The sequence below is a fragment of the Perca fluviatilis genome, chromosome 21, assembly GCF_010015445.1.
Source record: "Perca fluviatilis chromosome 21, GENO_Pfluv_1.0, whole genome shotgun sequence".
Classification (NCBI taxonomy): Eukaryota; Metazoa; Chordata; class Actinopteri; order Perciformes; family Percidae; genus Perca; species Perca fluviatilis.
In genome coordinates this window covers 26613492-26625977 of record NC_053132.1, presented here as the reverse complement: position 1 = coordinate 26625977, position 12486 = coordinate 26613492, and the positions used below count along the sequence as shown (strand labels likewise).

Below are 12486 nucleotides of genomic sequence, written 5' to 3'. Positions count from 1 at the left end.
TCTACATGTTTTGTAAGTGGGAAAACCTGCAAAATCTGCAGTGTATCAAATACTTGTTCACCCCACTGTATTTGTGCCGCTGTCTGTCTTGGCCAGACACTCTTTCAATGAGTCTTTACTTTGTTAAATACATTAAAAAAAAAAAAAAAAAAAAGAGTAGAGCATTACTGACATTTGTAATATTTGAGTATTTGAGTGTCTTAACTGTTACAGTAAGAATTATGGCCAATAAATAAATACAAGTTTTTCAAAATACATTACAAATATACAGTGCCTTGCGAAAGTATTCGGCCCCCTTGAACGTTTCGACCTTTTGCCACATTTCAGGCCTCAAACATAAAGATATAAAACTGTAATTTTTTGTGAAGAATCAACAAGTGGGTCCCAATTATGAAGTGGAACGAAATTCATTGGCTATTTCAAACTTTTTTAACAAATAAAAAACTGAAAAAGTGGGCGTGCAAAATTATTCAGCCCCTTTACTTTCAGTGCAGCAAACTCTCTCCAGAAGTTCAGTGAGGATCTCTGAATGATCCAATGTTGACCTAAATGACTAATGATGATAAATAGAGTCCACCTGTGTGTAATCAAGTCTCCGTATAAATGCACCTGCTCTGTGATAGTCTCAGAGGTCCGTTTAAAGCGCAGGGAGCATCATGAAGAACAAGGAACACACCAGGCAGGTCCGAGATACTGTTGTGGAAAAGTTTAAAGCTGGATTTGGATACAAAAAGATTTCCCAAGCTTTAAACATCCCAAGGAGCACTGTGCAAGCGATAATATTGAAATGGAAGGAGTATCAGACCACTACAAATCTACGAAGACCCGGCCGTCCCTCTAAACTTTCAGCTCATACAATGAGAAGACTGATCAGAGATGCAGCCAAGAGGCCCATGATCACTCTGGATGAACTGCAGAGATCTACAGCTGAGGTGGGAGACTCTGTCCATAGGACAACAATCAGTCGTATACTGCACAAATCTGGCCTTTATGGAAGAGTGGCAAGAAGAAAGCCATTTCTTAAAGATATCCATAAAAGTGTCGTTTAAAAGTTTGCCAAAAGCCACCTGGGAGACACACCAAACATGTGGAAGAAGGTGCTGTGGTCAGATGAAACCAAAATCGAACTTTTTGGCAACAATGCAAAACGTTATGTTTGCGTAAAAGCAACAACGCACATCACCCTGAACACACCATCCCCACTGTCAAACATGGTGGTGGCAGCATCATGGTTTGGGCCTGCTTTTCTTCAGCAGGGACAGGGAAGATGGTTAAAATTGATGGGAAGATGGATGGAGCCAAATACAGGACCATTCTGGAAGAAAACCTGATGGAGTCTGCAAAAGACCTGAGACTGGGGACGGAGATTTGTCTTCCAACAAGACAATGATCCAAAACATAAAGCAAAATCTACAATGGAATGGTTCACAAATAAACATATCCAGGTGTTAGAATGGCCAAGTCAAAGTCCAGACCTGAATCCGAGAATCTGTGGAAAGAACTGAAAACTGCTGTTCACAAACGCTCTCCATCCAACCTCACAAGCTCGAGCTGTTTTGCAAGGGAGGAATGGGCAAAAATGTCAGTCTTCGATGTGCAAAACTGATAGAGACATACACCAAGCGACTTACAGCTGTAATCGCAGCAAAAGGTGGCGCTACAAAGTATTAACTTAAGGGGGCTGAATAGTTTTGCACGCCCAATATTTCAGTTTTTTATTTGTTTAAAAGGTTTGAAATATCCAATAAATTTCGTTCCACTTCATGATTGTGTCCCACTTGTTGTTGATTCTTCACAAAAAATTACAGTTTTATATCTTGATGTTTGAGGCCTGAAATGTGGCAAAAGGTCGAAAAGTTCAAGGGGGCCGAATACATTCGCAAGGCACTGTATATTTTCTGCGTTTTTTTGTTTTGCCTGCCTGTGGGTCAAACCCCTATTTTCTGCGTAACCTGATTTTTCTTTGCATGCAACATATAATTGGCAGAACTCACCATCTGACAAGGCAGTGGGCTCGAGGAGGAAAGTCATTGTTCATACACAGAAGGTCCTGCATTGCCAAGGGAAAGGTATCTGGACACAAGAACAAGAGTCATATCAAACACTTATTGTTAAAGGGATGACGTGTGCATTTTCTCAACTGTTAACTTTTTCCTATTATTGTTATTAAAGGGGTGATAGAATGCAAAACCGATATACCGTCATAGTTGAAAAATGACAGTTTGGTGGGTAAATAGGACATACATAGAACCTCAAAATCCCATTGACACCTCTTTTCTCGGCAAATCTCACAATTTGAAACTGCTGCTGAAAACGGGCGAATCTGAACAAAGCTAAAAGTTGACATCAACTTCTCAATTCCTCCTCATTTGGCTCTACCGTCTATCTTTGTAACCCCCCAAAATTTACATAGGCCAGTAACTGATCTGAGGTCAGTTAGTCTTCTAAATCTAGGTCATGCAGATCTCTGCTATTCCATTACAAAATTCACTTCTAAGACTTTTTATGTGAGAAATCAACTACGTAAAGCTCAAATATGGGCGGTTCTATGAAAATTGATGGCTAATTGCAAATTTGGTAAGACTGTGTCAGACTTTACGAGCTCCACCATCTGCCAGGACAGGTGGCAGCTGCTGGCCGGGTTTGCTGCCTTCGCTGTCGGCCTCTCCCCCTTCACAGACCCACTGAGCTGGAGCTCTGTCAGGATCTCACACACGAGCTGCGCAGTGTACTTTAGAAAAGAAGAAAGTTTGGAGGTTTTTCAAGGATATTGAAAATGAATCACGGTCATAAATGCAGTGTTCCAGACTGTACAACGGAATAGCCTACTGGCCCAGAGAAAAGTGTTTAGAACGAGTATATCGGACGAGAGGGAGTTGTGGATCTAACGCAGCGCTGCAGAGGACAGGCTTGCAGGGGTTCACTCTCCTCTCCCCGCGCTTACTAGCTACAAGGTGAGTTGTGGTTCTTTGGTGGAGGTTTTTTTATGTCGCAAGAGTAACGTTAGAACAACACTAGTTATAATGAAAGTGTCGAAACTTTTTTATTTTGTCTCAGTTGTTTTAGCCGCTGCGGCTCACGCCTGGGCATGTCTGAGCATGTAACAGACAGTGTGTCTGTGATTGTGTGTGTGAGCTGTGTACGGTGTGTACGGTGTGTGTGTGTGTGTGTCTGAAATATGAGACCTGCTGTATCGTCTCCAATGTATTGTGTGAGTGGTTCCTCAACCAGTCAGCGCGCAGCTCGTCTAAATATTCATGAGCAAACCATATTTGGAAGAAAAGCTGTCGTTCCAAATAGAGCCATTACATAACCCTAACCCATTACATAGGGATGCATAAGGGCCAAAAAAAATAGCACCTGGGCCATTTTCAGCCCAACCAATGTTAAATACCCTATTAGGAGAACTTAAGGAACAGTGTGAAATACCCTATATAATCATTCTATCACCCCTTTAAAAAAAGTCAACATTCACTCTAATATAAGCATGAGGTAAATAAGAAAAGCAAGGAGGCTAACAGGGAATGTTGTGTGGGGAAAATAGTCAATTGTGTGCTGAAACCAAATAACGAAACTAAGGAGTTTAAAAAAAAGAAATTGCTTGCGGAAGGAAACTGTAAACTTTAAAAGTTCTTTATTTCTCATTATACTCCATTAGAATGACTAACAAACAGTAGTATTTATTGATGTAGCTAGGTATATTTTTGACTCATCTGAAATCCTTTTACACCATAAGAAAAAGAACATGAGAATACACAACCATAAACATTAAGATAAAGTGCCTGCTAAAACACTGCCAATAGATTGTCATCAGGTAAGCTACATATTATGGCACATTCAGACATAATTGTACCTTCCTCAAGCTTGTCCTTCCCATTGTCCTTCTCACATTCTTGTTTCAGGAAGTAATGAGTTATGTAGAACTTAAAGTCAGCAAAATGAATATCCTGAGACTTCTCCTCCCAGGTGCCACTAGTGTATTCACCCTGTGTTCAAATAATGAAGCATCATAACAGAGTTAAGAACGTACTGGCAGAATACTGCTCATTGGTGTTATTCAGCTGAATATTTGAAGCTTAATGATAGTAGAATACCTTCTCAGGGGTCAAATTTCCTGAAGAGTTCCCAATCAGCTTCCATTCATTTAGCACTTCCTCGACTCTGGACACAAACCTTCAAGCAGACAAAATGAGTTTAGCGGTCAGCGGCAGGCAGTGTTCACACTATGTGTGTGTGTGTGTGTGTGTGTGTGTGTGTGTGTGTGTGTATTTAACCCTTGTGTTGACTTCAGGTCATCGTTTTCAATTTTTGATTTATAAAGAAAATATGGGACATAGAAATAAGTGGTTAAAATGTGAGATATATATATATATATATATATATATATATATATATATATATATATATAAAATGTCATGAAGTAGCAATTACAAGACTCTGCAGGGCTGTCTACTTTACTGAACTCGAAGTAGCAATTACAAGACTCTGCAGGGCTGTCTACTTTACTGAACTAAAGCGAACGGTCACCCACTCTCTCTCCCCTTTCAGAGTAAGCAACTGTAACAGTGACAGGATGCCAATCACTCACAAGTCATGACAAACAAATAAATGCAAGTACAGCATTTTCTCCTCATGCAGAGCAGAATAACAAATAAGGGTGAAAGCCTTGACGGTGGACTTTCCATGGAAACCACAGTCCTGTAAAAAGACAGTAGCCTTGAAAATAGAAGAAGCTTGTGAACCCTTTGGTCTGTCTGCTTCACTCCCCACTGCAGGAGCTGTTGTATTCACGCAACACACGTTTAACATTTTTCCCCCATTGGCCCACTAGCCAGTAGAGTTTTAGTGGCCCCTTGTATAATTTTACTGGCCTGGAAAAAGTGGGGACAAATATAAGTTTAGTCAGTTTAGTTGGAATTGCACTCTTATAATTCCTAGTTATTATACAGTAATGCTTGTTTTAATGTAGCTTTAAGGCCAGAATGAGGCTATATTTACACTGTGTCAAGGCCATGACACTGCTGCCTTTACTCACTCTTTGTAAACTCACAATGTCGATGACATTGTTCATTGTCATGAATCGATATTGTGTATTTTGATTAACAAAGATTTGGTATATGTTTTTTCCTCTTTAATCATCCTACATTGCTTATTTGCCACGATGTTATGAAGAGAAGACATGCTGTTCAGGCAAACATGATATGTATAGAAAAGGTTTTATTTTAACGAAAGCCATCTGGCTGATCATATAGTAGTAACATTAATATGTCCCAGCCATGTTTACTGGGCTATTTTAAAAGGGGTGATAGAATGTAAAACCGATTTTACCTTGTCATAGTTGAAAAATTACAGTTTGGTGGGTAAATAGGACATACACAGAACCTCAAAAACCCAATGACACCGTTTTCCTCTGCAAATCTCACTATTTGAAACTGCCTCTGAAAAACGGGCAAATCTCAACGAGCCGCCTAGTTGACGTCAATTCGACGGCTCCTCCTCATCTGGCTCTAGTCTCTCTCTTTGTCATGCCCCAACATTTACATAGGCTACACAACTGATCTGGGATCAGGTAGTCTACTGAACCTAGGTCTCGCAGATCTCTGCTATTCCATTACAAAATTCACTTCTGAGACTTTTTTATGCAAGAATGTAAAGCTCAAATATGGGCCGTTATACGAAAATTGATGGCTAATTAAAAAAAATTTCCGACTGTGTGTCGGAGTTCAGTGGCCGGTGCTGCCTGGGTTGCTACATCGCCGCCCTGCCTGTCCTCCTTCACAGACCTGCTGTGAGCTAGATTGAGTTCCGTCACGGCCGGCAGCCCACGGTGCTCAATACCCGCGCAAACTCACCCTTTCTGGGTGACTGGACTACCAAACGCCGGTGCCCTGACAGAGCTCCAGGGCCTGCAGCTCACTGTTCTCCCTCCCCTCTTCCTGCTAAATGGCCGGTGTCTGACTGAGAGCGCGGTCAGCGAGCTTGTTACGCCCGCAATCTCTTACCGCAGGTTCCAGTTAATCTTATAATGGATGTGTGTGTTGAGTTATTTAAACAAACGATCAGGGAAATAAACCCCTCTTGTCCGCGAGTCTCATTGATACAGCCCACGGTGAGCTGGAGTCCATCAATGAGAACTAGCTAGCCTCCTCCTAACGAGACCTCTGAAATTCACAAAAATGCATTAAATTGAAATCTGACAATTGTTAGCTAAGCTTTGTAAGACATTGGGGAACCTGCAATATATACTATAGTTTAGGGCTGCAGCTATCGATTCTTTTTGTAATCGATTAATCTAGCACTTTATCGATCGATTAATCGGATAATTTTTTTTTTGCGTTTTTAAACAACCCAAACTAGGGAAAAAAGCAATATTTTCGGAAAAAGCAACATTTGTATTGCCTACATTGCTTACAATATCATCTCTCAAAAAAATTAACTTTTATATATAAATATTACATTGTTTTTAAAGATTTTTTTCAAATGATATCAACCTCAAACTAAGGCATACATTAAACATACACAAACATTACATTAAGTTGTGCAACTTAACTTTCAGAACTACAAGTTTCAACCTGAGACTGATCTGTATATACAGTAGGCCTATATGTAAGTATTAGTTATACTCAACCTATTTTCATTTATATATTTGATTATGTCACACAGCTCTGTTACACTTATGCTATTAGATTGTTGATCAGCTGTTTCTCCAGAGAGAGAGAGAGAGAGAGAGAAAAAAAAAAAAAAAAAGAGAAAAAAAAAAAAAAAAAAACGCAACAATCAGCTGTTTTTCCGAAGGGATAGTCAACACGTTGGCTCATCAGATCGTGGTCACCACTACATATTTTCTTGTCTTTGTTTTTGGTAGTTGTGTTTAGTGTAGTTTCATTGTCCATACGACTGTGATTTACTTTAGTCGGGCCTTCGTGGAATGGATGATTAAGTTATGGTGGTAAGCTAGTTTGATTTTGCAGTAGACACACTGTACAGAGTTTTAGTTTTAATTACGTATGAACTGATTCCAAACTTTGGACACTTTCTGTTGTTTTCTCCAGCCTGTCTCTTCTCTTAGCCCCTTGCTATTTACGCTCTAGCATGTGTCGCCAGCAGCAGACTGAGAGCATTGACTAGGAGCCGCATCTGTGCGACAGTAATAATGCTCCGTGCGGAAACACCGTCCATCAGCTATACAACGTTGGTAACATTGATTTAACGAAGCTTCGAGGCAGTCATTTTGCATCGAGGATTTTTTGTAATCGAATTATTCGAGGAATCGTTTCAGCCCTACTATAGTTATGCCGAAAGTGTAGCTAGCTAGCAGCGATATTTTCCCATTGTATTCGCCCACAGGATTGCACCTAGTTCCAGGCTAGACTATTGTAATTATTTACTGTTATGATGCTCAAATAAAACCCTTAACCCTTGTGTTGTCTTCCCATCAACCTTGGAAAAAACTGACTTTTTTGATGCCTTTTTCTTTCCACAGTTTGTTTTTGCTTTTTCCAACGTTTTAAATTGTTAAATTTTTCTTCTACGCATTTTCAGCGCTTATTTCTACGTCCCATATTTTCTGATATAAAACAAAAATTTAAAACCGGTCAATTTGACCCGAAGTCAACACAAGGGTTAAGACTCTCCAGCTGATCCAGAATGCTGCAGCGCGTGTTCTGACAAGAACGTCGTCATAGTCATCTACCATATAATCAATGAAACAATCAAAGTAGAGGGAGACAGGCCAGTACAGCCCAATCCAGTTGGGGAGAGTTCTAGCCCGCCCAGGCTCCTCTCCTTAACCTGTCTCTCTTAATTATGCTGTTATAGTTTTGGACTTCCTTTGACACACTGAGCTTCACTCTCCTCTCTTTCAATCTGTGTGCTTCCATGTTCCAGAAATGCTTGTTACTAAGCTAGCACTGGGGAGCTTATTCCCCAGAGTCCATATGTTTTCTTTACGCCCAGCATGTTTCCTTGGATTAGGATGGCCCCTAAATCATGGTTGCAGCCTTTCGCCGTGGTCCTGCTGCGCGCCCTGCTATGCCCTGTTACACCTGCTACGCTCTGCAGTGCCCTGCTACGTCCTGCTGCGTCCTAGTACGCCCTGCTACGCCCTGCAGTGCTCTGCTACGTCCTGTGATGCCCTGCTATACCCTGTTACATCCTGTGACACCCTGCAGTGCCATGAACTAATACAACTATTTTTTAGTCACTGATCCATTATCTTTATTGTGACTATTATTGCCACTGTGCATCACACGCCCAACCGGCACCATCAGACACCGCCTACCAAGAGCCTGGGTCTGTCCGAGGTTTCTTCCTGAGAGGAAGTTTTTCCTTGCCACTGTCACACTGAATGCTTGCTCTTAGGGAATTACTGGAATTGTTGGGTCTTTGTAAATTATAGAGTGTGGCCTAGACCTACTCTATCTGTAAAGTGTCTTGAGATAACTCTTGTTATGAATTGATAGTATAAATAAAATTGAATGTGGTGAAGGTGCAATACCAATCCAGTTTTCACCAGTAATATTATACCTGGGATTAAATATGAAAGTAACACACTATATTGGAATTTACACATTGACTCAAGCAGCAATTTTCTCGCTCTTTTGAAGCAGCAGCCAGGTGGCTTTTTTAAAAGGGTGATAGAATGCAAAACCGATTTTACCCTGTCATAGTTGAATAACGACAGTTTGGTGGGTAAATAGGACATACATAGAAGCTCAAAATCCCACTGACACCCCTTTACTATGAAAATCTCATATTTTGAAACTGCCTCTGAAAACGGGCGAATCCCAACAAAGCTGAGTTGCTTGCGCAAGCATCTCAAAATCCGGAACCTTAAGAGAACAGTCACGCCCCAACATTTACATAGGCTACACAACTGACCTGAGATCAGGTAGTCTTCTGAATCTAGCTAGGTCACGCAGATCTCTGCTATTCCATTACAAAATTCACTTCTGAAACTTTTTTATGCGAGAAATCAACCATATAAAGCTCGAATATGGGCCGCTTTACGAAAATGGATGGCTAATTGCAAATTTTCTCCGACTGTGTGTCGGAGTTTAGTGCCGGTGTTGGTGCTGCCTGGGTTGCTACATCGCCGAGCTTGTTACGCCCGCAATCTTTTACCGCAGCCCGCAGGTTCCAGTTAATCTTATAATGGGTATGTGTGTTGAGTTATTTAAACAAACAATCGGAAAATAAACGCCTCTTGTCCGCGAGTCTCATTGATAGATCCGCGGTGAGATGGAGTCCATCAATGAGAGCTAGCTAGCCTCCTCCTAACTCTGACATTCACAAAAATACATTCAATTGAAATCCAAAAATCGGACAAGTGTTAGCTAAGCTTTGTAAGACCATGAGATACCTGTAATATTCATGCCGTGACGAAATTCAAACTGTAAATATACTTTAGTTATGGCGAAAGTGAGCAAGCTGCGGTATTTCCCCATTGTAATGAATGGGACATATAGCAAGCAGCTGTTCGTCCTACAAAGACGCCTTGCGTTCATAAAAATGCCTTAAAATCAAATCTGACACAACGGTTAGCTTTATAAGACATTGGGGAATGATGTTGTATAAGTGGCGTGCGAAATTCAAACTGTAAATATAATTTAGTTTGGCGACAATGTAGCTAGCTAGCTGGGGTATTTCCCCATTGTAATGAATGGGACATATAGCAAGCAGCTGCTCCGTCCTACAAAGGCGCCTAGCGTTCATAAAAATGCCTTAAAATCAAATCGCGGAACAACGGTTAGCTTTATAAGACATTGGGGAATGAGTTGTATAAGTGGCGTGACGAAATTCAAACAGTAAATATAATTTAGTTATGGCAAAAGTGTAGCTAGCTAGCTGCGGTATTTCCCCATTGTAATGAATGGGACATATAGCAAGCAGCGCTTGTTCCTACAAAGACGTACCAGCGTTCATAAAAATGCCTTAAAATCAAATCGGACACACGGTTAGCTTTATAAGACATTGGGGAATGATGTTGTATAAGTGGCGTGGCGAAATTCAAACTGTAAATATAATTTAGTTATGGCGACACTGTAGCTAGCTAGCTGCGGTTATTTCCCCATTGTAATGAATGGGACATATAGCAAGCAGCTGTTCGATCCTACCAAAGCCTACAGCGTTCATAAAAATGCCTTAAAATCAAATCGGACACAACGGTTAGCTTTATAAGACATTGGGGAATGAGTTGTATAAGTGGCGTGGCGAAATTCAAACAGTAAATATAATTTAGTTATGGCGAAGTGTAGCTAGCTAGCTGCGGTATTTCCCCATTGTAATGAATGGGACATATAGCAAGCAGCTGCTTGTCCTACAAAGAGCGCTACGCGTTCATAAAAATGCCTTAAAATCAAATCGGACACAACGGTTAGCTTTATAAGACATTGGGGAATGAGTTGTATAAGTGGGAGGGAGAAATTCAAACAGTAAATATAATTTAGTTATGGCGAGAAGTGTAGCTAGCTAGCTGCGGTATTTCCCCATTGTAATGAATGGGACATATAGCAAGCAGCTGCTTGTCCTACAAAGACGCCTTGCGTTCATAAAAATGCCTTAAAATCAAATCTGACACAACGGTTAGCTTTATAAGACATTGGGGAATGATGTTGTATAAGTGGCGTGACGAAATTCAAACTGTAAATATAATTTAGTTATGGCGACAATGTAGCTAGCTAGCTGCGGTATTTCCCCATTGTAATGAATGGGACATATAGCAAGCGGCTGCTCGGTCCTACAAAGACGCGTTATGCGTTCATAAAAATGCCTTAAAATCAAATCGGACACAACGGTTAGCTTTATAAGCAATTGGGGAATGAGTTGTATAGTTGGTATCGAAATTCAAACAGTAAATATAATTTAGTTATGGCGAAAGTGTAGCTAGCTAGCGCGGCGGTATTTCCCCATTGTAATGAATGGGACATATAGCAAGCAGCTGCTTGTCCTACAAAGGCGTACCAGCGTTCATAAAAATGCCTTAAAAATCAAATCGGACACAACGGTTAGCTTTATAAGACATTGGGGAATGATGTTGTATAAGTGGTGACGAAATTCAAACTGTAAATATAATTTAGTTATGGCGACACTGTAGCTAGCTAGCTGCGGTATTTCCCCATTGTAATGAATGGGACATATAGCAAGCAGCTGTTCGTCCTACAAAGAGCGTGCTAGCGTTCATAAAAATGCCTTAAAATCAAATCGGACACAACGGTTAGCTTTATAAGACATTGGGGAATGATGTTGTATAAGTGGCGTGACGAAATTCAAACTGTAAATATAATTTAGTTATGGCGACAATGTAGCTAGCTAGCTGCGGTATTTCCCCATTGTAATGAATGGGACATATAGCAAGCAGCTGCTCGTCCTACAAAGACGCCTCGCGTTCATAAAAATGCCTTAAAATCAAATCGGACACAACGGTTAGCTTTATAAGACATTGGGGAATGATGTTGTATAAGTGGCGTGACGAAATTCAAACTGTAAATATAATTTAGTTATGACGACAATGTAGCTAGCTAGCTGCGGTATTTCCCCATTGTAATGAATGGGACATATAGCAAGCAGCTGCTCGTCCTACAAAGACGCCTCGCGTTCATAAAAATGCCTTAAAATCAAATCGGACACAACGGTTAGCTTTATAAGACATTGGGACATTCAAAACCGTAAATGTATTATTTATAGATATATTTATTCCAGCAGCTGGCCACGGAGCCCCGTATGCAGTATCCACAAAGGGTGACTTTGCGCTGGGTATGGAGCCCAGAAGGCTGTCGCTTTCTCGTCAGACTGTGTGGAGCTCCTAAAGTCCGACACGTCTTACCAAATTTGCAATTAGCCATCAATTTTGGTAAAACGGCCCATATTTGAGCTTTATATAGTTGATTTCTCGCTTAAAAAAGTCTCAGAAGTGAATTTGGTAATGAAACATTGCAGTGTCTGGAATATGAGATTCTGTCGCTTCTCTAATGTATGTGTATTGGGGATTCGCTCAACCAATCGAGCGTCTCTAATGTGCGTAATGGCAAGTCGCTCAACCAATCACCGCGCAGCTCATCTAAATATTCATGACCATACCATATTTGGAAGAAAAGCTCTTGTTACAAATAGGGCCAAAACACAGGGATGCATAAGGGCCCATAAAATATCAACCAGGCCATTTTCAGCCCAACCAATGTTACATACCCCATTAGGAGACCATAAGGAACAGTGTGAAATACCCTATATAATCATTCTATCACCCCTTTAATGAAATATATGTTCAAACTCACTGTATGTGGGCATGATTAAGTATGCCGACCGATTTATTTGTGGTTGTTGCCATGGTGAATCGTAATATCATGGCTCCATTCATGCTGCCTTTTTATAGTGGTGGTGCACGCGCTTAACTCTGAGTCAACCTACTCTGAGTTGATTGAACCAACTCAAATCAGCTGTTCTAGAACCGAAAACTCACGAGATTCCCATCTCAGGGTAAATCAACTC

The 12486-nt window shown here is 40.7% G+C and overlaps 1 protein-coding gene across 4 annotated transcripts in view; it reads right to left on the bottom strand.

Moving 5' to 3' along the window:
* rab3gap1 (RAB3 GTPase activating protein subunit 1) overlaps nucleotides 1–12486 on the bottom strand; it is a 123427-nt gene that overhangs the window by 87967 nt on the left and 22974 nt on the right. For 3 of the 4 annotated variants that reach the window (XM_039787381.1, XM_039787382.1, XM_039787384.1), the window contains exons 3-5: nucleotides 4095–4173; nucleotides 3854–3986; nucleotides 1995–2073 (exon numbers count right to left, since the gene is read on the bottom strand). The exons of the other annotated variant lie outside the window; for it this stretch is intronic. In XM_039787381.1, the coding sequence (XP_039643315.1) occupies nucleotides 1995–2073; nucleotides 3854–3986; nucleotides 4095–4173 (291 nt within the window). The remainder of the gene's footprint in view (nucleotides 1–1994; nucleotides 2074–3853; nucleotides 3987–4094; nucleotides 4174–12486) is intronic. 4 annotated transcript variants of the gene reach the window in all.